General features: G+C 38.0%; 1 protein-coding gene across 5 annotated transcripts; it reads left to right on the plus strand.

Annotated features, from left to right (window-relative positions):
• The first annotated feature begins 18,574 nt into the window (after positions 1-18,574).
• On the plus strand, positions 18,575-26,910 carry LOC140975238 (cyclin-T1-3-like). 5 transcript variants are annotated; one of them, XM_073438827.1, is made up of 7 exons: positions 18,575-18,782; positions 23,855-24,201; positions 24,870-24,951; positions 25,297-25,431; positions 25,554-25,729; positions 25,883-26,034; positions 26,175-26,910. In XM_073438827.1, the coding sequence occupies exons 2-7, from the start codon at positions 23,972-23,974 to the stop codon at positions 26,855-26,857; spliced, it is 1,458 nt and encodes a 485-aa protein (XP_073294928.1). In that variant the 5' UTR covers positions 18,575-18,782; positions 23,855-23,971; the 3' UTR covers positions 26,858-26,910. The 5 variants fall into 5 exon arrangements, with proteins under 5 accessions (XP_073294928.1, XP_073294929.1, XP_073294930.1 ...); XM_073438828.1 differs by having other exon boundaries at positions 18,776-18,857; XM_073438829.1 differs by lacking the exon at positions 18,575-18,782 and adding an exon at positions 23,378-23,713.
• Positions 26,911-26,945: the final 35 nt, after the last annotated feature.

Below are 26,945 nucleotides of genomic sequence, written 5' to 3' on the forward strand. Positions count from 1 at the left end.
AAAAAATGTAATTTAAAGAGAAAAAATACAGTAACAAAATTAAATTGAAAGTACAATAACAAAATAAAAAGGTGATTTATTTACCTTCCACCTCACCTCACAACCATCTTCGCGAGCACATCAATTTATATCCACATATATGGGGCGGATATTAAAGTACTCATGACCCGCCCCATACCCATACGGATCTCAAAAATTGGACCCGAGACCCGTCTCATAAACCATTTAGTATGCCCAAACCCGTCCCAGACGAGGCGGGTCCATTGCGGGTCGGGGTAAAACCCGGACTCATTGACATCCCTATCCGTGAGAACATCTTATAAGAGTATTTGTGTAATTAGTATTGACATGTATGCTAATTTTATTTTCGAATAATTAATAATAGATATGTATAACTCATCATCATGTAAAATGTATAAAATTTATATTTAGAAAAGTCTATATTTTCATACAATTTTAATTGTTTTGATTTAAATGGTCTGTATTTACGCTAGCTGAAAAGTTTATATAATTTAGACTTTAGATTTTAATTAAATAGTTATATTAATATAATTAGTTTCAGAATATTTGACTTAAAAAAAATTTCCAAACTCGTTGAAATATATAATTTCAATTTTTTTTTAAGAATTAGAGAAAAGTATTTTAGGGAGAAGTATAAATATTTTTTATGTATTATTTTTGTATAAATTAATGAAACGTTTCTTTTACCAGAAAAAATAATTTTTTTGAATTTTTAAAATTTGCTATAAGAATTTGGAAAATTCTTCCTAATTTAAATACTAGTAGTTTAAAATTTTAAAAATGTATTACGCACTGGGAAATTTTTAAAAATAATAGTTGACTTCAATGGGATATTTATAAAGCAAGCACCAAGAAATTTCAATTCTTCTTTTAGAAAATGTTATATATTAAAGAAAGGAACCCAATTTTTTTTTTTTTTATATATAAAGAAAACAAAATTAAAACGGTTTTCAACGGAAAGATTCATCTTGTCGTTCTACTAAGTCAAATATATTTCTATAAACAACGAATATTGTTTGAACATTATAGATTCAAGCATCTCGTGTGCATATTAATATTGTGAATATAATGTAAAAAATTATGAAGAAACATCCAAATATATTTGTTGGAACACTTGAGTTTTTGTTAGGACCAAAAATTATAGCGGTTAGTCAAAGTGCAACTTTTTTCCTTATATTTGTGACATCGCAGAGTGCACTACTTGGGTGTTAATGTGTCGGGATGTTAGGCCTATGAGTCCGAGGAAGTGCGTGTATATCTGCTGGTGCTGTCACATATTACTTAGAGATCAGTCTTACCCCTTCCCTATCGTTGGCCATGTCCCCAGCAGAGATAGTATTACCCGTTAAGATCTGGTGTTACTCTTTTACGACCCACTTAGTCAACCAGATCAAGCGGCACAACGTCAGCAGCTTGACGTATGAGAATTTTTCAGGAGGTCACTCATCCCAGTACTATTCTCACTCATGCACGCTTAACCCAACATTCTCCAACCAAGAAGTATAGAAATATGCTTCATGGGAGACTTGAAACCATGACATCGATCTGGTACCGATTGTTAGGATCAAACGCTTATCACTAGGCCAAAAGTTATATCTGTTAGCCAAGGCGCAACTTTATTTTCTTATACTTGTGGCAGCACAGAGTTCACCTACTTGGGTGTTAATGAGTCGGGCTGTTAGGCCCATGAGTCCCGAGAGGTGCGTGTCTATCTGATGGTGCTGTCTCATATCACTTAGAGACCAGTCTTATCCTTTTCCTACTGTCGACCCTGCCCCAGCAGAGACAGTATTACCCGTTAAGATATGATAACACTCTTTTTTGGCCCACTTAGTCAACAAGATCAAGCGGTGCAACGTCAACAACTTGACGCATGAGAATTTCCTCGTAGGTCACCCATTCCAGTACTACTCTCACTCATGCACACTTAACCCAACAGTTTTGATGATGAGTACTTAAATCGTAAGCAAAAATTTTAAAAAAATGAATTCAGTTGCCACCTCGCTTATTTCATAATCGAACATAAAGAACTACAAAATATATGGAACATTTACTTTTACATAAGATTATTCGTGAAACGTTCACTACTCTTTTTTTTAAATATACTAGAAATTTTTTTCCCTACTACTCTCAGCCGAAATATACATAATATATTTTAAAGTACTTTTGCACCATTTAAAATAAACCAACCAACTATTATTTAAAAATTGGAAAGAACGCATTTAAACGTAAAATCATAAACGTCAATCAACCCTAAGCTAAAATTATTTAAAAAATAAACTTAACTCTAACATCCTCTCAAAAACCTCTCAAAAGCATCATAAGTCATAAAATATTAAAGTAATCATAAATCATAATGCGGAAAACTAGCGACGATCCTCGGGTTGTGTGCACCTTCAGTCCAGCTAGTTCAACCATCAAGACCTCCATCAATATCAAGCTCACCAGCATCGATCACACCTAGTGATTTTATTGACTCAACAAACCTTAACCATGATATCAAGTAATACATATACATTCACAAGTAACAGTGAAAATACTTTTAATAAAATAGCTTTTCATGAACATAAACTTTAAACATTTTCCTTTTATCATATACTTTTTTCTTTTCATCATACACGTATACGTTTCCCTTTCTATTGAATTGATATCCTCAATTGTGACTTTCGTATCAGTTGTAGGTCGATGGATCCATCTACGTATTACCACTGTACCGGGTGGTGGGGATATCAGCGACCCTCTCACCCGTCAACTGATTCTTGGCCTTATATATCATCGTATTAGTTACAATCAATTCACCTCTTTCAACTTTTTATATTTCCATCACTTATAAAAATTCGTGCACACAAAAATCATTTTTCTTTTAAACAAAGCATGCAACATGTCTTTTAGCATTAATGTTTTATCATAAAATCTCATAAAAATTTGACATAAACATTTTAACATTATTTGCAGCATTCAGGGTACTGCCAAGACGTCTAACATTTTACAGGCGTAAAATGACTGTGAAACCCTAACGTTTCAAATTTGTCCTTAGACCTTAAAACGACGACCCAAATCAATCAAAACTTAACATATCACCTTAAGGTACACCCATAAATATTTCTTAGACGTAAACTTAAGCTTCTCAACTAATTTCCCAATTCGTGTTTAAACTTAAATGTACATCTCGGTTTAGACCTGAATGGACTCAAAATTTAACCAAAACTTACCAAACTTGAACCATGGCTCATTTACACCTACCCATACCATATACCACCGAATTCAAGCCCATTAAATCATTGGACCAGCCTAGGACACCTATTGAACTTTGTACTCCTATTTTTTTTTTTTTGAAAACCCTCGTTCATGCCATGCTAAATCTTTCGAACCTAGACCCTAACCGATTGGACCAGCCCCTCACCAACCCTCCTTAGACCTATACCTAACACTTTAGGACCCCCATAGACCAGTCCCCACGGCCCATGCACGAAAACGTGCATGGTTCATCCCAATTGCGCAGTCGCGGCTAGGAAGGGTCCTAGCCGTGCGCCTCCTTTATCCTTCCCCTCCAGCCTTACGTGGACCACCCTGGCTCGAGGTTAGGACCGTCACGAGCTCAGCCCTTCGCCTGGACGGCACCTCACGCAGCTTCCCTTCCTAGCACTCCAAAACCGTGACCTAGGTTGTGTAAAAGCCATCCTACCTTGCAGCCGTCCCCCTCCTTCTGTCCCTTCAGGAATCGTGACCCTATAAGCCCCTTAAACATTCTGAATTTTATCCCTTTTCATGTCCCTACCTGGTCGTGAGTTTTAGGATATAAAACAATAGTTTCTTTTTTATCATGCTTTGACAAATGGTACATATTTCTCATGCAATCATGCTTCAAACAAATAATATGGTGTGATAGATGAGAAAAATAGTATTAAGGCGTGTCTTTGCATTTATTACGTACGAAAAATGATTTTCGATGCGAACGTCGATGGAAAGGAGGCCCTTGCTGAAATATTCAAGCATTTTCGTGATTTCCCCTTCCAAACTTTCGTGTGTGATGTGTCTTGCTGCTAGGAAGAGTCCTAGCTCTTTGAGGGGTGAGGCGTGTGGTTTAGTATGTGTAGGATAGGGTTTTAGGGCCTTATTTATTAATTAAAGTACATGGCACAAATTTAAGCCCATTAACCTAGTATAATAGGCCCATTAGGCCCAATAGTTCATATTTAAAATATTTTGTTTAAAAAAGTTCGTGAAAATATTAGTCGAGTTCTCAAAAAGTCGCTATTTTATAGAAAATCGATTACCAGTTTAAAATACGACTCGGTGTATAAAAACCCCTCAAAACACCTCATTTTCGAAATACGTATTAAAATATACTATATATTAAATAATTAAAAATAATCATTTAATAAAAATATTTTCCCTTTTTCAGCCATCGGTCTTCGTTCCTCGATCGCGTCTCGAATACCCTTTAAAACACGATTTTAATGCATTCTAATATAAAACTATATTTTAAACATGTAACCATGCACACCATGATTAATTCATGCCATTAAAATCATTTAATTAATCATTTTTCATTTTCCATAAATTTGCATGCATTTGGATTACGTTATCGTATTTTGGACCTTATAATTTGTAACGCCCCAAATTCGACGACTGTCCCAACCGTATCAAGACGGGTCTTTCCGGCGTTCTTATGTCCTCACTCACACGCACCCTAGAAAACTTCTCGGGGGATCACCCATCCCAGAATTACCCCAAATCAAGCATGTTTAACTTTTTAGAGTTCTTATGTGATGAGCTCCCGAAAAAAATATGCATCTTCTTGATATGAGTAGTACATGTCACGTACCGTATTTTGAACTAATTGAAATTTGCGGAAAAATAAAAATTTTCTTAAATAAATAATTAAATTTCAAATTGCGATAAAATAATCTCTTTGTCCAAAATATTTGAAATAAAAAGATTACAAACCACGTTTGCAAAAAGATTGATTCAAACATCGTAAAGCAATCTCGTAAAAATCAGAGTATTGAAACATGCATAAAGATCTTAAAACGTAGGCAGTCCTCGGGTTTAGCCTCCTGCACAGACCGAGCCGGCTCATTGGTCTCCACCTCTCGTCTCCTCATACTCGTCCTCATCTGTATCGATCAAGTCTAGTGAGTCTAAAAACTCAACATGTATAAACTGGATATAACAAGTAATACATAATAAAACCACATGCATTATAAAGTAGAGCGTACATACTTGAAACTTGAACGTGCTTACAAAAACATAGACGTGCCACCATATTGTAAAATTTTTCATAAACAAACTTGCATCATACACACGTGAACATGCATAAAATTCATCATTTTTGCGTAGAGATATGTTTCAAAGTAAGTGACCCATGCATAAATGTGCCTGATCAGACTAAACCATAGTACTGAGCTGGTAGGTATGTCCACGACCGCATACATGAGATCCCCGGTCATGCTTTACCGGGTGGATTGGTCTCTGATCATGCTTTACTGCTTTCCAATCTTGATCTAAACCCGGTCATGTTTTACCGGGGTGGAGAGGTCCTCAGCCACGTTCATCAACTTTCAAACCCGTTCATATTTGGTCACAAGACATTTAGCATTTCTCAAAAATATAAACATTTTCTTTTGCACATCGAACATACTTACATGGCGTTGAGGGATTTGATAGATCTCGCCTGGGCTACTGCTGCACATATTAACGCATTATCAAGCACTTAATTTACATAACTTAAACGTAAAAGTCATGTTCACCACCCGAAATGACAAATTACTTATGACGTTCTAAAACACTGGGGACTTGACCTCATTTAATCATCGTACTAAACCATGACATCAACCCTCGAAACAACTCCTAAAATGATGTGTGAACATTTTCCAAAACATAGAAGACATGAGCCTAAAATAGTGGTTTAAAAATCATGTTCAAGCACCTAGGCGCTGGGCCTTGCTGCGCTGCGGCGCTAGCAGGGCCGCAGATCTAGCGCCGCAGCGCTCCGACATGCGAATGTCGGGCGCTACGTTGCTCCTCAAGGAGCGCTGCGGCGCTAGTTCTGCGCCCACTCGACCCCAAAATCTCAAATTTGATGTAAACTCTAAGCCACGCCCTATCAACTCAAACCGATGCAACGAGACTCAACCTAGGATACTAAGGCAATGTTTCAAACTCACACGACGCCCCAAAACAACGACGAAAATCATACAACGCAACACAACCCGTGCAAACGACATTTTGACACGGAAACGCTTCCTACGACTTCTAATGCAACCAAGTGCCTATCGACATGAAACGAAGCACCAAAAATCATCCCAACATCATACACAATGTACCTAAATGCAGCAGCGATCACCCGACAGTTCCCAACGAAGCCTGCAACAAACAATTCTCAAGAACATGTCAAGAACACATTTTCATATAATTGCAGTTTGAGCAGTCCCACAAAAACGATCATAACTCACTCGTTTCTTGTCCAAAATTACGAATTTACTGTCAAATGGAAGGTATCTAATAGTAATACGTTTTATATGTTGAAAACTTTTCCAGAAAATCAACCAAAAATGAACAGTACACAAAATGACAGCAAAATTCGGTTTTGAGATCTAAAAATCGTTTCAAATTCAATCCAATCAATTTTCGCTCAAACTTCGCACATCATACATGAATTTTTACACATAAACAACATCAAAACATATATTATGACGAGTTCGATGCAGAAATAAAAGAAATACATGCTTTTGATATTTAAAACTCTTGAAACGATGATACCGAAGCGGGAAGGATGTGATGGTCGATCCATGACGAATCGTGGTAAGTTTTCTTGAAGAAAAGTGGACCTGAATTTTCTGGAAAACCGAAGAGGGAGGGGGCGGCAGCTGCTACTCTCAGAACCCTAAGTTTTCTCTCAAAAACTAAAATGAAATGGAAGCCAAAGAATTGTGTGTGTGTGTGTGTCTATCATGTGTGTGCGTGCAGAAGTGTGTGTGCGTGTGTTTCGGTTTAGTTTAGGGAAAAAATTGATTAATTAGCTAATTATCATGCTAATAAAAATACTAACCCAATTAACAAATTAAACAAAACGGTAAACCAATACCCCCTTTTCTAAAATTCTCTAATTAAAATAAAATACACAAGTGACAACTTTTAAAAGTTTTTAAAACCTTAGAATCACTTAATAAATAAATTAGGATTCAAAATGTTTAAAAACTAAATAAATCATTTAAAATGCCCATTTCCTAACTTTAAATAAAAATACCACAATTTACCAATAACACAAATCTTCGCCGATCTCATTTCTCCGATCTCGCATCGAATAATCGCCTGAAACATGAAACTCAAGAAAGCGTTTTAACCTGCATCACATAAACATAAATAATTTAAAATAATGCCAATTCATAAATGATGCATCATTAAAATCATTTTAAACTTAATTAAATAATTTAACAATTTAAATAAATACATGTGTTTTACGTGTACTGATTTTGGGCTCTACAATTATTCCCCCACTTAAATAAATTTCGTCCTCGAAATTAAGTCTTACCAAATAGTTCCGGATAGCGATTCCTCATATCTGCTTTGGCTTCCCAAGTGGCCTCCTCCACTGATTGATTCAGCCACTGGACTTTGACCAACCTGGTCGCTTTGTTCTGAAGTTTGCGCTCCTGTCTGTCTAGGATTTGGACAGGTCTTTCCTCATACGACAAATCTGGAGCCAACTGAAACGGCTCAAGACTCAAGACATGCAAAGGATTTGCCATGTACTTCCTCAGCATTGAGACGTGGAACACATTGTGTACACCGGTCATATTCGGAGGTAGAGCTACACGATAAGCAAGTGTCCCGACTCTATCAAGAATTTCGAATGGCCCAATAAATCTCAGACTTAGCTTGCCTCTCTTCCCAAACCTCATACCACCCTTCATGGGCGCTATCTTTATGAATACGTTATCACCTACGGCAAACTCAAGATACCTCCTTCTTTTGTTAGCATAACTCTTTTGACGACTCTGGGCGGTTTTCATCCTATCTCGAATCTTGACCACCACATCTGCAGTCTGCTGAACAATCTCTGGACCAAGTTCTGATCTCTCACTGAATTCATCTCAATGAATCGGCGATCTGCACTTCCTTCCATACAGTGCCTCTGTGGGGACCCGGACGTTAATTCAATTCTTAATCATCATTAGGATCAATTTACTAATCAAGTAATTTGGGTCATAAAAATTTTTTTTTCTTTAATTGCGGAACGTAATGGAATCAAACTCCTATACATATCAGTATGAGAGTATAAATCTGATACAACATACAAACATCTCAAACTAATGTTCAACTACGAATGTCAAGTGTCAAAACCCTATATACATCATAGTCCGAAGTCTCCACTCTAATCACGATCTCTCCTCATTTCCTGGACCCTGATCATGTCCCACCTGCTGTCATGTACACATACAAACAAGACAACAGCCGGATAACTCCGGTGAGAATATAATCCCAGTATAAATCAACAAACATGCGATAATATAATCAATATAAAAGCATGCAGTAAATATCAGAAATAAATGTCAAATCTGAAACATGAATCCATATAAAACTGTAAATAAACTCGTGACTCCACGTCTCAGACTAGACTCAATCCTAGTCTAGGGATCCCGGTTTCCAGATGATGGCATTCCATATCGAATATACGTGATAGAAGAAACTCCAATTCTAATCAACATCGATATAACCAAACATCCAGTGTCTTGACCTATCCGTCACAGACCTTAGCACTTTCGCTAATACACTATCCTGTAACAGAGTGCAATGTGCCAATGACGATTCCATCACTATCCGGCACTTCTGTCACAAGATTACTCGTCTAATACTCGCCTATAACATGCTTCCTATAAATCAAGAGAAACAAGCATATCAATTCAAATCAAGGCATCTAATAACAATCAGTATGTGATTTAGGGAAACTCAAGTATGTCCTACTCAAGTCGATCTCCCAATACCACATTGACTTATACCTTTCGTTTGTAGTCTCGGTCTGCAGAAACGGAAGTTATGAACTCAATATTGTTTCTGTAAATCTGAAAGGACATATCGAGAATAATAATATCACCATTCCATTCCCAATTCAATACTGAATCTGATTACTCTGAATTTAATGCAAATCAACGGCATAACGGCACAATCCCGATATCCCCATCAATACAATAGCAACATATATCAATTACAAACCATAACCCATATCCGTTACAATCTGTAATCAATCCATACTCCAAATCTGTTCAATTTAAATCGATAAAATCAGAAAATCATAACAATTCCAAAATCAACTTGTTCTTCGATCTGACTTCGATTCTACGATGTCTAGCATTCCCAGAACACATACTAATGATCAAATTATAATGCTCCCAATACATAAATTTCAAAACATATCAGAAAGTAATGAAACTTACGTCCTTGTGTAGTAGGTGACGAGAGGAGCACTGAACTGTGTTCGGATTTAAATTCTGCTAAACGGATCTTGTACAATCGAATTCTAAGGGATTTAAGAAAACTTGAGAATTAGCTATGGGAGCTCTCGGGTTTCTCCTCAATTCTGAAATGAGAATGAAGGTAATATATATCCAAGTTGCATGGTGAAGACAAGTGTCCCACTCAAATCCATTAATTGCAATTTAGCCCCTGAAATCTTCACTATATGCAATTTGGTCCTCACAACTCTTTTTAATTCAATTTCAATCCTATGGAATTGTAACACCATGCAATATGACTAAACATTCCAAAAATTCATAAATTAAATAATCTCGGATTAAAATGATAACATCTCGGGCCTTACAATTCATAGGGAGCCATACCTATAGATGATTGGAAACTGTTGTTGTAGGTAAACTCCAATAGAGGTAGCTTTGATTCCCAATTCCCATGAAAATATATCATACAGGCTCGCAACAGGTCTTCCAATATCTGAATCACTCGCTCAGACTGGCCATCTTTCTGATGGTGGAATGCAGTACTGAATAGCAACTTCGTCCCCATGGCTGCATGTAAACTCTTCTAGAAGGACGATGTGAATCTCGGGTCCCTGTTGTACACAATAGAAACTGGGATCCCGTGCAATCGAACTATCTCCTGATATAGAGCTCTGCATACTGAGTCATGGAGAAATTCTTCTTCACCGGTAAGAAATGTGCTGACTTAGTAAGTCGATCCACTATAACCCAAATGACATTGGATCCTCTGACCGACCTCGACAAACCAACAACGAAGTCCATGGTGATATTCTCCCATTTCCACTCGAGGATAGGGAGAGGCTTGAGCATTCCTGCTGGCCTCTGATGCTCTTCTTTCACTTGCTGACAAATGAGACATTCAGATACAAAACGGCGAATGTCCCACTTCATCCCTGGCCACAAATACATCATGTGTAAGTCCTTATACATCTTGGTACCCCCTGGATGGATGGAATACGGAGATGTATGTGCCTCTGTCAAGATATCCTCTCTGATCGAATCAACACTAGGCACCCACATCCTTCCTCTGTACTTCACAATACCATCGGACACTGTATAGAGTACACTGCCCTTAGCCACATCCTTCAGTCTCCATTTCTGTAACTGCTCATCCGAAGGCTAACCTCTACGGATTCGATCTAGCAAAGAAGACTGGACTGTCAGATTAGACAACTTGAGAGATCTGCTTTTAGGATAAACCTCCAAGCTGAACCTCTGAATATCTGACTGAAGAGATCTCTGCACTGACAACTGTGCTATGACGGCGACTTTTCTGCTCAAAGCATCTGCTACAACATTAGCTTTCCCCATATGGTAACTAATTTCGCAATCGTAGTCTTTCATTAACTCCAACCACCGTCTTTGTCTCATATTCAGTTCTTTGAGCGTGAAGAAATACTTGAGACTCTTGTGATAAGTGAATGTCTGGCATTTCTCGCCATACAAATAATTTCTCCAAATCTTCAACGCAAAGACAACGACAACTAACTCGAGATCATGAGGCGGGTAGTTTTTCTCATGCACCTTCAACTGTGAAGAGGCATAAGCTATAACTCGACTGTGCTGCATCAATATTGCGCCTAAATCAATCTTAGAAGCATCGGTGTAAAGCACAAAATCGCATTGCCCTGATGGCGTGGCTAAAACTGGCGCTGTGATAAGAGCTTGCTTCAAAGTATCAAAGCTCTTCTGACACTCATCACTCCAAATGAATTTAGCATTCTTCTTAGTCAATGAAGTGATTGGTACTGCAATCGAAGAAAATCTCTGAATAAAAATTTCCTGTAGTAGCCTGTTAAGCCAAGGAAACTACGGATTTCTGATGCATTCTTCGGCTCAATCCATTCCATAACTGCTGCCACCTTGGCTGGATCTACCTCAATGCCACTACTAGATATTATATGTCCCAAAAATGCTACTTTCTCCAACCAGAATTCACACTTACTGAATTTGCAAACAACTTGTGACTCTGCAAGGCCTGCAAAACTGTACCCAAATGCTGATTGTGCTCTTCATGGCTCTTTGAGTAGATAAGGATGTCGTCAATGAAAACTATGATGAACTGATCTAAGTAGGGCTAAAATACTCGATTCATCAAGTCCATAAAAATTGCTGGAGCATTCATCAGTCCAAACGGCATTACTAAGAACTCGTAGTGCCCGTATCTGGTTCTGAAGGCTGTCTTATGAACATCTGCATCTTTTATCTTCAGCTGATGATACCCTGATCGTAGATCTATATTAGAGAACACTGTAGCTCCCTGCAACTGATCGAACAAATCCTCGATCCTTAGTAGTGGGTATTTATTCTTGATCGTTACCTTGCTCAACTCTCGGTAATCGATACACAACCTCATGCTCCCATCTTTCTACTTAACAAAGATCATTGGTACGCCCCACGGTGAGAAACTAGGGCGGATGAATTCTTTATCTAGGAGCTCCTGAGTTTGCTGCTTGAGCTCTAACATCTCGGTTGGAGCTAAACGGTACATTGCCTTAGAGATTGGCTGCTTGGCACAAGTTCGATGGCAAACTCCACCTCTCTCTCTGGTGGAAGGCCTGTGACGTCATCAGGAAACATGTCAGGAAAATATCTGACTACTGACTGGTACATCGGATAACGATAGAGTGGGTACGTCAGGTGTGGAAACAATGTTGGCCAAGAAAGCCTGACACCCCTTATGAATAAGTCTCTGTACCTGCATGCAAGAGATCATGCGAGGGAAACTTCTCCATCTGTCCGACTCAAAAAGAAACTGCTCCATGCCCAATGGTCTTACCAACACTGATCTTTTCTGAAAGTCTATCACAACCCTGTTCTTCATCAGCCACTCCATTCCCAAGATAATATCAAACGCTGGCATCGGCAAGACAATCAGATCGGCATACACTAGGTGGCCCTGCAGTTCAAGATCAATGTCTCTTACCACACTAGTAGCTGATAACTCTTCCCTTGACGGCACTGTCATTGAGTAGTTCACGTCGAGTCCAATAGACTTGACATCCAGATGATTAGCGAACATTTTCGAAATAAAAGAGTGTGTGGTCCCGAAATCTATCAAGGCCTTTGTGGCTACTCTCTTTATGAAAATATTTTCTTAGAGACATTAGCACAACACACAAAACTTACATCCCAAAATACTAATCTTAACCTCATGCATAGTAGAATACACAAATTCACCAAAAATACTAACTAGCACACTAATAATCCCAAAACAAACCCGAAACATGCATAGCAAATAATACGATGCTGAATTAAATAAGTTACAAGTCAACAGAGTCGTGTCTGGGTTCGCCTCCTCTGCCTGCATGGCGAACACTCTCCCATGGGTAGGCTGCCTCCACTGTGGGCAGTCCTTCAGCGCATGGTCGCTGGCTACACACTTGAAGCATTTGCTCGATCCCCATAAACACTGTCCTGGTGCTGGCGGTTGCACTTCGGGCACACCGGGTACTCACAATGTTTATGTGGATCCTTCTGCTGAGGAATAGGGCCCTTGCCTTTCGGCAGTCCTTGAAATGGCCTCTTCCCCTGCTGTCCCTGGAAAAGCCTCTTAAATTGGGGTCGCTGCTGCTGTGGTGCCTGATAGAGCTTCTTGCCCTGTCTATCACTCTCGATGTCCCTTTGGTCCTGTTCTGCCGCCAAGGCTCTAGATATGGCAATGACAGAGGTAGTAGGACCAGCAACTCTCACATCACGGCGCAAGATCAGCCGCAACCCATCAATAAAATGCCTCAGCTTCTCTCGGGCATCATTCGCAATCAGGAGCACAAAGTGACACCCCCTCTCAAACTTCCTGACAAATTCTGTCACGCTGCTATCTCTCTGTCGTAGCGTCATGAACTCCCTGGTCAGGCGGGAGAGTACTTCTTCAGTGAAGTACTTGGAGTAGAAAACCTCCTTGAAACCATTCCAAGTCAGGGTCTGCAAATTTACTGATACAAACGCGCTCTCCCACCACAATTTGGCGTCTCCTGTCAATAGAAAAGTTGCACACCTGACCCTGTCTGCATCCCGCAGCTCCATGAATGCAAAAATTACCTCGATGGACTTAATCCATCCCTCGGCTATCATCGGGTCATTAGTATCCGAAAATTCCTTCGGATCCATTCTCCTAAACCTCTCATAAACTGCCTCAGGTCTGGGCCTCACCCCCGTGTCTACTGCATCCTGATTCTCCGCAAACTTTGCGAAGAACTGAGTCATCCTTGCAAGCATCTGAGCTTGCATATATGGGGGTGGACGAAGAGGAATGGCCCTCTCCTCATTCTGAGACTCTCTATCCTCTTCGCCTGCTCCACCCACAATCCTACGTCTGGGAGACATTTTGTTCTAATATTTATCCAACACGTAAACCCAATATGCACGAACATAATATCAGTATCATAAGATGCATGTAATTTGAACTTAAAACATGTACATGCAGAAAACATGACTTGATGCTTACTACATGAAAGAATTTAAAACTTCTAAACTTACAGACTTGAGGTGTGACTTCATGAGCTTCTCGCAACTGGAAGTAGGCATAACCCTTTACAAGATCACTGCTCTGATACCAACTGTCACGTACCGTATTTTGAAATAATTGAAATTTGTGGAAAAATAAAAATTTTCTTAAATAAATAATTAACTTTCAAATTGTGATAAAATAATCTGTTCGTCCAAAATATTTGAAATAAAAAGATTACAAACCAAGTTTTCAAAAAGACTGATTCAAACCTCGTAAAGCAGTCTCGTAAAAATCAGAGTATTGAAACATGTATAAAGATCTTAAAACGTAGACGGTCCTCAGGTTTAGCCTCCTGCGCAGACCGAGCCGGCTCATTGGTCCCCACCTCTCGTCTCCTCATACTCGTCCTCACCTGCATCGATCAAGTCTAGTGAGTCTAAAGACTCAACATGTATAAACTGGATATAACAAGTAATACATAATAAAACCACATGCATTATAAAGTAGAGCGTACATACTTGAAACTTGAACGTGCTTAAAAAAATATAGACGTGCCATCATATCGTAAAACTTTTCATAAACATACTTGAACATGAATAAAATTCATTATTTTTGCGTAGAGATATGTTTCAAAGTAAGTGACCCATACATAAATTTGTCTGATCAGACTAAACCACAGTACTGAGCTGGTAGGTATGTCCACTACCGCAATAATGAGATCCCCGGTCATGCTTTATCGGGTGGATTGGTCCCTGGTCATGTTTTACCGCTTTCCAATCCTGATCTAAACCGGTCATGCTTTACCGGGGTGAAGAGGTCCTCGGCCACATTCACCGACTTCCAAACCCGTTCATATTTGGTCACAAGACATTTAGGAGTTGTTTCGGGAGGATGCTGCTGGAAAAACGAAGAGAGAGGGGGCGGCTGCTGCTACTCTCAAAACCCTAATTTTTCTCTCAAAAACTAAAATGAAAATGAAGCCAAAGAATTGTGTGCGTGTGTCTATCATGTGTGTGCGTGTGTTTTGGTTTAGTTTAGGGAAAGAAATTGCTTAATTAGCTAATTATCATGCTAATAAAAATACTAACCCAATTAACAAGTTAAACAAAATGGTAAACCAATACCCTTTTTTCTAAAATTATCTAATTAAAATATAATACACAAGTGACAACTTTTAAAAGTTTTTAAAATCTTAGAATCACCTAATAAATAAATTAGGATTCAAAATGCTTAAAAACTAAATAAATCATTTAAAATGACCATTTCCTAATTTTAAATAAAATACCATATTTTACCAATCACACAAATCGTCGCCGGTCTCATTTCTCCGATCCCGCATCGAATAATCGCCTGAAACATGAAACTCAAGAAAGCTTTTTAACGTGCATCACATAAACATAAATAATTTAAAATAATGCCAATTCATAAATAACGCATCGTTAAAATTATTTTAAACTTCATTAAATAATTCAACAATTTAAATAAATGCATGGGTTTTACGTGTACTGATTTTGGGCTCTACAGTACATATCAAATCTTATAAGCCCTCCTCAACTACACAGTCCTATATCTTAACAGTTTTGGAAGCCCTCTCACTCCTGTGGGAGATCAGTTCATTCATGTTCCCTTCGTCTAGAAGCTTGTCAGGAACCGCTCATTGTCCGTACAACCTCATGGCACTGGCGATCACCCCCCGTCCTCTTCGGCCCCAGGCCTCACATGCCCACCAGCTTCCGCTTTGTTCGTCCCCGAACCACACCGTACTAAGAAAGGTCGGCTCTGATACCAACTGTAACGCTCCAGATTCGACGACTGTCTCCTCTTTACCAAGACATTTTTTTCCAGCGTGCTTATGTCCTCAATCCATGAACCCTAGGAAACTTCTTAGGGGTCACCCATCCCAGAATTTCCCCAAGTCAAGTACGCTTAACTTTAAAGTTCTTATATGATGAGCTCCCGAAAAAAAGATGCATCTTCTTGATATGAGTAGTACATATCAAATCCTATAAGCCCTCCTCAACTGCACAATCCCATATCTTAACAGTTTTGGAATCCCTCTCATTCCGATGGGAGATCGGTTCATTCATGTTCCCTTCGTCTAGAAGCCTGCCAGGATCCGCTCATTGTCAGTGTAACCTCATGGCACCGGCGATCACCCCTGCCCTCTTCGGCCCCGGTCCTCACACTATTGATCATTTAAACAGTCATAAATGAGAAGCATTTACTCAGCAGATCAAGTATTTAGAAAATAGCCAGTACGCTGAACAGGAAAGTTATTCTGAGTATGAATGACAAATATGAATCACAAGCATTAAATGTCGTATTCTATTTCAGGACAACATTAATTACGCAAGGAAAAATGATAAGATAGTATTTATGACTTGTACAATGACTTTATAGCTGTTCAGATTCTACTGTTGGATATCAACTATAAAAAAAACTTTAACTTCTTTAAGCAAAATATAAAAACACACTTATACGATCAATTCTCTTACACTCAGAAGCACTGTTGAAAAGATATATAAAAAACACACACTCAAAGTTATATCAGATTTTTTTAGAGATCAATCTGTATTATTCAAACATTCACATTAATCAGTATATCTCTATAAAGTGTAAGTTATTTTATACTAATAAAAGTAGTACTTCTAATCAAACTTATGTAAGAAATTTACTGTTGTACTAAGAGTTTTAGTAGGCAGTGTTAATTCTTACTGAAGTGGATAGTTACAAAGTACTGTAATACGAAAGTATATTAGTGATACCTTCTGTAAACAGAAGAAGGGGGAATGATTCAGCCTTCGAACTTCTAGAAACAACTCCTTATGTTTTACTTTCTACGCTTGTGAATTGTATTGTTCACAAAACCTCGACATACTTTTTCCGCGTTGAATATCAAATGTCTACTAAGCTTTGAGGGTCAAGAATCGGAATTCTGTTGCTTATTATTTGTCGTCTTGTTTTAATATATACCTTATCACTAGCAAAACTAGACCGTTTCCGCACTTATATATATTTAGTGGTTCAGTTAAATCAGTCGTTCAAGGATATTTGTTTTAATAACCTAAAAATTGTTAGAACTACTCTTTTTCAAAGAAAATATTTTAAATAGATCATCAACCTCTCTGAACTTTGTTCCAATCTCAACAGAATCTTAATTACTTAAAATAGTATAGTTAAATTTATCTATATTAGTNAGTTTTTTTAAAATAAAAATATTATTCATTAAACTAATTATGAACTTTGTTTTATTTTAATTTTCTTTATAATTTTTTAATCAAACAATTATTTATTATTATGATTTACTTATATTCCTCATTGTTCTACATTTGTGAAAAGTCAAAAAATTAAATTTTTTATTAGTCATAATATCTTTTAAAAGATAAAGTTATTGAAAAAATAAATAAATTTTAAAATGAAATGTTATTTATCAAATTTATTGTGATCATATATTTTTTTTCAAAAATAAAAAACAAAAGCTAATATAGAATATAAATAAAATTAAATAAAAAAAACTGTACAAACACGCAACACATGCCAAAATTATTAGTGGAGTGGGTATCTATTGAGACGGTCTAACAAATCTTTATTTGTGAGACGATCTCACAAATCTTTATCTGTGAGACGGGTCAACTCTACCGATATTCAAAATAAAAAGTAATACTCTAAATATAAAAAATAATATTTTTTCATGGATGACCCGAATAAGATATCTATCTCACAAAATACGACCCATGAGACTGTCTCACACAAATTTTTGCCTTATTAATGTTAATAAAATTTTAGATGTCGACACCACAATGTTTGTTGTCTATTTTACATTAATCTTATGGCAAACCATATGATATATCCAACACACATCCGATTGTATTTTCAATGTGTGAGATTTGGTTGTACATCCTATATATGTATTTCAACCAAGAGATCTTTTTCAGACTAATTGTACAACACTTCTGGTAAAAAAAACACATTACTTAAATTAATAGCGTTTTCAAACTCGTGTTTTTAAAAATTGTGCTTTAAACCCTCCAATTAAGGGGTAAATGTGACTGAGTTTTTATAATATATGAGTGAACTGCGTTTGATTTTTTAAAATGAAATATATATTAGTTTATTAATATTTTCTAGAAATTTTATGGTTTATAAACTTCGAGTAGGTCTCTTGTGAGACGGTCTCACGAATCTTTATCTGTGAGACGGGTCAATCCTACCGATATTCACAACAAAAAGTAATACTCTTACCATAAAAAGTAATACTTTTTCATTGGTAACCTAAATAAAAGATCCGTCTCACAAAATACGACCCGTGAGACCGTTTCACACAAATTTTTGCCATAAACTTTTCACATGAAGTCTTTATGTAATTAGCTCGATCTTTTCCGACGATATCCACCTTTCGAATAGATGGAATCATATTAGGATGAACACAAAATTCTTGTGAGAATATCTGATTGATTAATTTTATGAGATAAATATTCAAATTGAAAAATTATTATTTTCTATTAAATAATAATGTTTTATCAAATATATTCTTATATGGTAGTATTTGATGGTCAAGTCAATGGAACAAAATATGAAACTAACTTCATAAAACGTACACCAACGAAATCTTGAGAGAGAAAGAGAGAGACATTCACAACTCCACCGTCAACTGAATTTCGGAAACTTCATAGGTTGACGGCACAGCCCACCAAATTCATATGCGCAATACCGACTTCTAGGGTTCTTCCGAGCCGCTATTTTCGGCTGCTTTTTCCAAAGAAACATTGGAAGTGGGCATCGTTATCTTTTTCGCGGTTTCTCTCTGCTTGAATGTATAGATCTCTTCTTTTTTTTTTTTCCAGCATTGTTTATTTCTGGAAGTGATAGATTTTGTGTTCCGTTTCGTGGTAATTGTTCTTAAATGCGAGTTGTGTTGGATGAATTTGATTGTGCTATTTGATTCTTTTCTTCTCGTGGGTTTATTTTCTTGGTTTCAACGGCATATGGGTCAGATTTATCTTTTTATATTTCTTGAATTTATCTGACTGATTTTGCGTTTTGGAAGTTGGGGTTGACTATTTAATAGGGTTTTGTGATTTTTTTAAATTTGTAAGTTGTGACGCTATTGTTGGTCCCAATTGCGGTAATTTGAGATAATAAAATCTGAAAATAAAGAATAAACTGGACACCGAGATTTACGTGGAAAACCCCTAAAAATTATTAGGGTAAAAACCACGGGCAAGATGAAAAGAATTTCCACTATAATATTTTGTGGTGAACAACTCACTCACTGTGTTTCCAAAGAGAACACACACTCTCTTAATACAGGAGAACAAACACCTCACAAATATTATAGAACTAAGCACTCAAATGCTTATAAGATGAGAGAAAACTCGAAGAAGGGATGATTTGAAATGAAGGAATGAGGCACCTATTTATAGAGCCTCTGTCAGTGTGAAGACGCGTATAAAATGCGTCTTCTGAAAATTCCTCGAAATTTCCTTCTCCCACGTTTTTTTTTATTTTCTTTGACTGGTCCCACCTATTAACTTTGCCGACATTTCTCCCACTTGGAGATTTGATTGAGAATCAAACACATCTCCACACATCCTTTCAATCTTGCCATTCCCTACTGCTTACGTTTCCGCTAGGCCACTTGAGGATCTACACCACTCGAACTTATCAGTGTTCACTGGCTTGGTCAGAAAATCAGCTATGTTATCTTTCGTATGGATTTTCTGCATATCCACGCTTCCTTCTTCTACTATTTCCCGCACAAAGTGAAATTGTACTCCAATGTGTTTCGTCCTGGAATGAAAGGCTGGATTCCTTGCAATGTGCAAGGCACTCTGACTGTCACAAAACAAATGAACATTCTTTTGTTTGTGCCCAATCTCCTCCAATAACCTTTTAATCCATATTGCCTCCTTGCAACCTTGAGTAGGTGCCATGTATTCTGTCTCTGTTGTAGATAGCGCTACAACTGTCTGTAGTTTTGAAACCCAGCTTACTGCTCCTCCTGCAAGTATAAACACATAACCAGTAGTAGATTTCCTCTTATCAGGATCACCTGCATAATCTGAATCGACATAGCCCCTTAGTGTAAAATCTGATCCTCCATAACATAATGCAGCATTCGAGGTACCCTTAATGTATCTAAGGATCCTCTTGACAGTGTCCAATGCTCTCGTCCAGGATTCGCCATATACCGACTAACTGCTCCCACTGCTTGAGCAATGTCTGGTCTTGTACAGATCATAGCGAACATCAAACTTCCTACTGCTGATGCATATGGTACTCGAGACATCTCCATCCTCTCTGCTTCACTGCTAGGACACATCTCGGAGGATAACTTGAAGTTAACAGGAAGAGGGGTCGAAATTGGCTTACTATCTTGCATGTTGAAGCGTTGCAAGACTTTCTTCAAATAATTTTTCTGAGAAAGCCAAATCTTTCTGTTACTTCTGTCTCGGTTAACTTGCATCCCTAGAATCTTGTTTGCTGGTCCCAAGTCCTTCATATCAAATTCCCTAGCCAACTGTGCCTTCAATCCTTGTACCTGATCTTTGTTGGGGCCTGCTACCAACATGTCGTCCACATACAACAGCAAAATGATATAATCATCACCAGACCTCTTGAAATACGTGCAAGGGTCTGCACTCAGTCTGTTGTATCCAAGGCTCATGATATAGGAATCAAATCTCTTGTACCAACACCTTGGCGCCTGTTTGAGACCGTACAGAGATTTGTTCAACCTGCAAACCAAGTTCTCTTTGCCTTTTTCCGCAAAACCTTCTGGCTGGAGCATATAAATTTCTTCTTCAAGATCTCCATGAAGAAACGCCGTTTTCACATCTAGTTGTTCTAGATGTAAGTCAAACACTGCACACAATGCCAACACTACTCTGACTGTTGTAAGCCGAACCACAGGAGAAAATATCTCATTGAAGTCAATGCCTTCTTTCTGAGCATACCCTTTTACCACTAATCTATCACGATACCGCTCCACTTGGTTATTGCCATCACGCTTGATCTTATAGACCCATCTGTTTCCAATGGCTTTCCTCCCTCGTGGTAGTGTAACAAGATCCCAAGTTTATTCCTGTCTAATGCCTCCAACTCTTCTTGCATTGCTATCATCCACAAAGATACATCCGAGCTTTGAGTAGCCTCGTGGAAACTCGATGGCTCACCATCCTCTGATAATAGACAATATGCAATGTTGTTTTCAGTAACATAATCTGAAAGCCAACCTGGTGGTCTTCTGTCTCGAGTTGACTGCCTCACATTGGAAACTTCAGACTCAACATGTTCTTGTTTTTCGTGCTCTGGTACTGCTTCACAAGAATTTTGACCTTCGTCTGTCTTATTTTCCACCTGAAATATAGTAGTTTCTGAATTCAGTGTGCCTTTGTCTCCCTTTACTTTATCTTCCTCGAAGATAACATCCTTGCTGATGACAAGCTTGTGAATAGTAGGATCCCACAAGCGAAACCCCTTTACTCCATCAGCATAACCCAAGAAGATACATTTTCTGGATTTCGAATCCAACTTCGATCTTTCTTGCTCATTGTACAGAACGTACACAGGACTTCCAAATGTATGCAAATGAGAATAATCTGTCGGCTTCCCAGTCCACATCTCCATCGGAGTCTTCAGATCAATCGCCACTGAAGGAGAACGATTGATAATATAACAAGCGGTTTTGACTGCTTTTGCCCAAAATGACTTGTCTAGACCCGCAGTCCTCAACATAGCTGTTGTTCTGTCCAACAAGGTCCTGTTCATCCGCTCCGCCACTCCATTTTGTTGAGGTGTGTAAGCCGTTGTGAACTGTCTTTTGATGCCCTCATGTTGACAATATGCATCAAATTCGTCACTGGTATATTCTCCTCCATTTTCAGTCCTTAGACACTTGATTTTCTTCTCAGAATCAAGTTCAACCGCGCTTTAAAATCTTTGAAGATCTGGAAAACATCTGATTTCTTCTTGATTGGATACACCCAACATCTCCTAGAGAAATCATCAATGAACGAGACAAAGTATCTCGCTCCTCCTAGGGATACAACCGGTGCTTGCCAAACATCCGAATGAATCAGTTCCAATATGCCTTTGCTCGTGGCAGTAGAAGTGCCAAACTTTAATCTGTGTTGTTTACTGGTAACACAATGCTCACAAAAGGGTAGTGACACTTTTGTAAGTCCCGGCAACAGCTTCTGTTCTGAGAGAATTTTCAACCCCCGTTCTGACATATGCCCGAGCTTTCTATGCCATAACACTGTTAATTCTTCTCCTGAACTATTTGATTCAACAGCTAGTTCTGCCTCCTTGTGTGTTTTTCCCAAAAGTACATACAGATGTGCAGCAATCTTTTCCGCCTTCATAACCACAAGCGCACCCTTCACAATTTTCATGATCCTGTTCTCGATCTGAGTTTTGCACCCGATGTCATCCAATTGCCCCAAGGACAAAAGATTTTTCGTCAGTCCTTTCACATGTCGTACCTCCTGTATGGTGCGAATGGTGCCATCAAACATTTTAATTTTGATAGTACCGACCCCAGCGATTTCCAATGCATGATCATTTCCCATGAATAAAGATCCTCCTGAGACTGGTTCATAATGGTCAAACCATTCTCTCCGAGACGTCATGTGCCACGTCGCTCCTGAATACATAATCCATGTGTCACAAAATTTATGTCTGCCCTCTGCAACTGTTGCTGCTTCGCTGAATAATATTTCACCACTGCCTGAAGTACTAGCCACATTTCCTTGAGAACTTTTATCAATACTCGTACACTCTTTCTTGAAGTACCCTTTACCGCCACATTTGAAGCAGTAAATATTTTTTTTCTTACTTCTTGACTTTGATCTACCTCGTCTTTGGCTCCCACTGGAGTCACGGTTCATAAATCTTCCTCTTATCATCGATAAAGCCTCTGCCTGCTTCGATGTTACCAACCTATCTTCCTTATTCTTGCGCCGCCTTCNAGGGACTTGACCTCGTACATCTTTGTCAGAGTATCCCAGATAACTTTGGCTGTTTTTATCTCAGAGATACTTGACAATACTTCGTCTGCTATAGCCAAGTGTAGATTGGCAACAGCGTTGTCATTCATCTCATTCCACTTTCCATCATCTGTAATCTCCACCGGTCTATCTCCAATAGCCGTCAAGCAATTCTCCTTTATTAAAACTGCTTGTATCTTTATTTTCCACAGCATAAAATTGCTTCCGTTGAACTTTGTTATCTCGTACCTACCCGCCATTATGCCTACAACAATTTTAGTAGACTGGACAAAATAATCCCGCCTTAAATAAAAAATCTCAAAAAATCTTTTCTGATGTGGAAGATCAGTCTAGGCTGCAACCACAGAGCATACTCAGAATTTTAAGAAATTTTAAACCAAGGCTCTGATACCAGCTAGTCTTTTGGTTTTGAATTTCTTGGTTTACCAGTACACGGGTCAGACTCTTTTTCGTGGATTTGTCCAAGTTATTTGGTCTGTGGAAGGTTGACAAGAAACTTTTATGAATTCTTTAAATATTTCAGTGCGTTACTGAAATTTATTGGGAAAATATATTTATGATGTAGTCTTCTTTTGTTTGTTTCGAAAGTTCTTGGTCTGACTTTACATAGGAGTTACAGTATATATTTTATGAGGTCCTTGTTTGAGAACCGTGTTGTACTATGTTTCAGTCCGTTTTGATTCAAAAATAAAGAAAGTTTTTGGCTTAAATCAGAGCATGGAAGGCTAACTTCGGTATGAGATGTCACTACTTGCTATGAATATGCACATGCAATAGTTCATAAAATGCAGACAAATTGTACCACTATTGTTTCCGTTATTTTTTATATGCAATGGTCTACTTCTCGTTGATAATTTTTTGTATTTATGTTGCAGACTTACAAATCGGTGTGTTCGTACTTTTGCTGTTGATGATACATTTGGATTATCCGGAACTATTCTGCAGTCAAATATATTAGTTCTTTTCTCCTGCTGGCAAGAAAACAACAAAAGATGGCACCCCAGCTGCCAAGGAGTTTATTTGATGATAAAAGTTTTCAAGTTGCAGCCGGCATGAACTCACATGAAGAGTCTCAAACTTATAAACCCAAATGGCACTTCACGAGGGAAGAAATAGAGGAACATTCTCCATCGAGGAAAGATGGCATTAGTCACGAGCAGGAATCTCATTTGCGGCAGATGTGCTGTTCATATTTACAAGACCTTGGCATTGAGCTAAAAGTGTAAGCTTCTGCAGAATGCGGCTTATACTATCTATTTGTTGTCTCCTTGGATTGGTACATATGCCTGTAGGGGATCCATGCATCTGTTTTGGTGTCTCTCTTAGCATGTTCCCAAGCAGTCTATTGTCAACTATAGAAAACGAAAAGGTAACTTCTGATGATGAACAAAGAGAGGACAATTGATACAACCATGCTAGATTTCACTGAAAGTTTAAACTGAGATGCTTTATACATTTTATAATTAGTTGTTTTTCGTCTTAGCAGTTCACACAACTCCATTTTCCAATAGCTATAGCTTTTGGTGAAAACTAATGGACCTCTGCTGATGTCTCTTCCTTGCTAAAATTTTCAGTTGGACTTACGTACTAAAATCCACGTCTTCGCCACGTAGTATCCAATCAAGGACTTGAGTACTGTACTCCTGGCCTTCATTTACTAATATTAAACCACCAAGTTAGTTATTTGATAAAAAACATGATGATATTGTTACTATATAAAACTAACGTGAACCAAGTTGTGACGTGACAGTCAAAGCTTTTGGGAATAGGGTAAGTAAAAATGCAAGGTCCTTAAACCTGATTTTCAGCAGTTCTTGTAGTTTGTTTTTCGAGTAATTCCAGTTGTCCATATGTGCTTTTGATGTTGAACTTTTTTTTCCTTATTTTTAGGCCACAGGTGACAATAGCTACAGCAATGATTCTGTGTCATCGGTTTTATATGCACCAGTCTCATGCGAAAAATCACTGGCAGGTAGAAGTATCAATCCCTCTGAGCTCTGACGTCCATAAAATATTGCTTCCAAAGTGATGAAATTAGGCAACACAAGCATATGCTTTTATATCAGCTCTCAATCGGCATTTATTTTAATCAATGAGATGTAGGTACTCTGGGTACTCTGTTGTAATGACAAGTAGATTACAAAATTCTAGAAGTCCTTCTTTGAGATATTTGGATTTGTTGGATATATATGCGTAATGATTCAGGAGTTTTCCGGTTTCTTCTTTGTTTCAAGACCAATTCACAATAGATGGTGTACATTGAAAATGATTTTTTATGACAATGATGCGATCTCAAATCCAAGGTCTTTTTTTGCAGGCTGTTGCAAATGCTAGTATGTTTCTGGCCTGCAAAGCTGACGATACACCGCGTTGGCTGAGAGATCTCATAGTTGTGGCTTACAAGTTGATGTATCGCTGGGATCCTTCAGCTCCACAAAGGATTAGACAGAAGGTTTCACACCTTCTATATATTTGTGTCTTTATTTTTAGGTTTTTGTTTTTCATTGTTTGAGTTGCAGTTGGAGCCTTGGAGGTGCTTATTCGTCATTTATTTTTTTGTTTTAATATATGCAGGAGGTTTATGATAAGCAAAAGAATTTGATCTTGGTGGGAGAGACACTTATTTTAGCTACTATTGCTTTTGATCTCAACATTCAACTCCCTTACAAGCCACTAGTAGCTGCACTTAATAGCATGGAAATTTCTCAAAAGGAAGTGGCAAAAATCGCGTGGAATTTTGTGAACGATTGGTAGATATCTATAAATTATCTTGATCATCAACATATTATATCCACATATCAATTTCATGACTTTTGAGGAACTTCTGTAGGCTCAATGGCAACTTTGGCTATATCGTTTTCATTGTATTTCTGATTAGACTTTCCCGATAAAAAAAATTGTAGGCTTCGCACGACTCTCTGCTTGCAGTACAAACCACATTATATTGCAGCAGGTTCGATTTTCCTTGCTGCAAAATTTCAGAAGATAAAACTGCCTTCGTCAAATGGGAAAGCTTGGTGGATGCAATTTGATGTGTCACCTAAACAGTTAGAAGGTTAGTTTGTTTTCTTTCTTTATTGTCGTCTTTTTTTCCTCTGGGAGTCATGAAAATTTCATCTTTCGATTGTTTTACTACCTATTTACATCGGGTTACACTGATTGTTTGTCTCGGTGTTTTCCCATAAATATTCGCAGAGGTGATCCAACACATGATTCAGTTGCTGGGGCAGAGTAGGAAACAAGCACGTCCATTCACGTGTGATACAGAAACTACAATTGAACCCATCTGTAGAAAAAGAAAATTTGAAAGCAGTGAATCATGCATTTCAAATGAATCGACTGTTCAACACATGCTTCAGTTTCTGGGGCAGAGCAGGAAACAAGCACGTCCATTCACGCGTGATACAGAAACTAAAATCGAGCCTATCTGTAGAAAATCCGAAAGCAGTGAATCATGCATTTCAAATGAATGGACCGTTCAAGATTCAAGAAATTCTAGGAAGGCCACAGTACTGTCCACATCTGCAGTTGTCAAAAGCAGTAGGAAACAGCAAGATGTTGATGCTAATGATACTGTAAACAGAACTGAGGATTGCAGAAGGAATGATTCTGGCTGTACGAACAGTGTTGTTGAAGATGGCGATGGGGAGGAGGTAATAACCGAAGACTTGTATCAGAAATCGGGTTGCAAGATTGTATCAGTTAAAGGAAGTTGTCCAAAGTTTGATGTAGCTGGACTAAGAGAGAGATTGAAGCTGAGAAAATCAAACAAAACGGAGACTAAGAGATCAAGAAACGACGTCGATGAGGAGATAAATAGCCAAGCTTGGATCGAAAGGGAGCTTGAGAACGGGATAGAGTCAGTATTTACTTTGTGATAGATTGCTTATGCCAACGAATCCAAACATTGCCACTCATATATTCGGACATTTAATCAAATCTTTGATGTATATTTAATTGAATCAT

This window comes from Primulina huaijiensis, chromosome 4, assembly GCF_012295235.1.
Source record: "Primulina huaijiensis isolate GDHJ02 chromosome 4, ASM1229523v2, whole genome shotgun sequence".
Lineage (NCBI taxonomy): Eukaryota > Viridiplantae > Streptophyta > Magnoliopsida > Lamiales > Gesneriaceae > Primulina > Primulina huaijiensis.

Coding starts and splice junctions, on each gene's coding strand:
- LOC140975238 (XM_073438827.1), top strand. CDS start 23,972: ATGGCACCCCAGCTGCCAAGGAGTTTATTTGATGATAAAAGTTTTCAA. Junction 24,202..24,869: donor CTTGGCATTGAGCTAAAAGT/GTAAGCTTCTGC, acceptor CCTTATTTTTAG/GCCACAGGTGACAATAGCTA. Junction 25,432..25,553: donor CACAAAGGATTAGACAGAAG/GTTTCACACCTT, acceptor TAATATATGCAG/GAGGTTTATGATAAGCAAAA.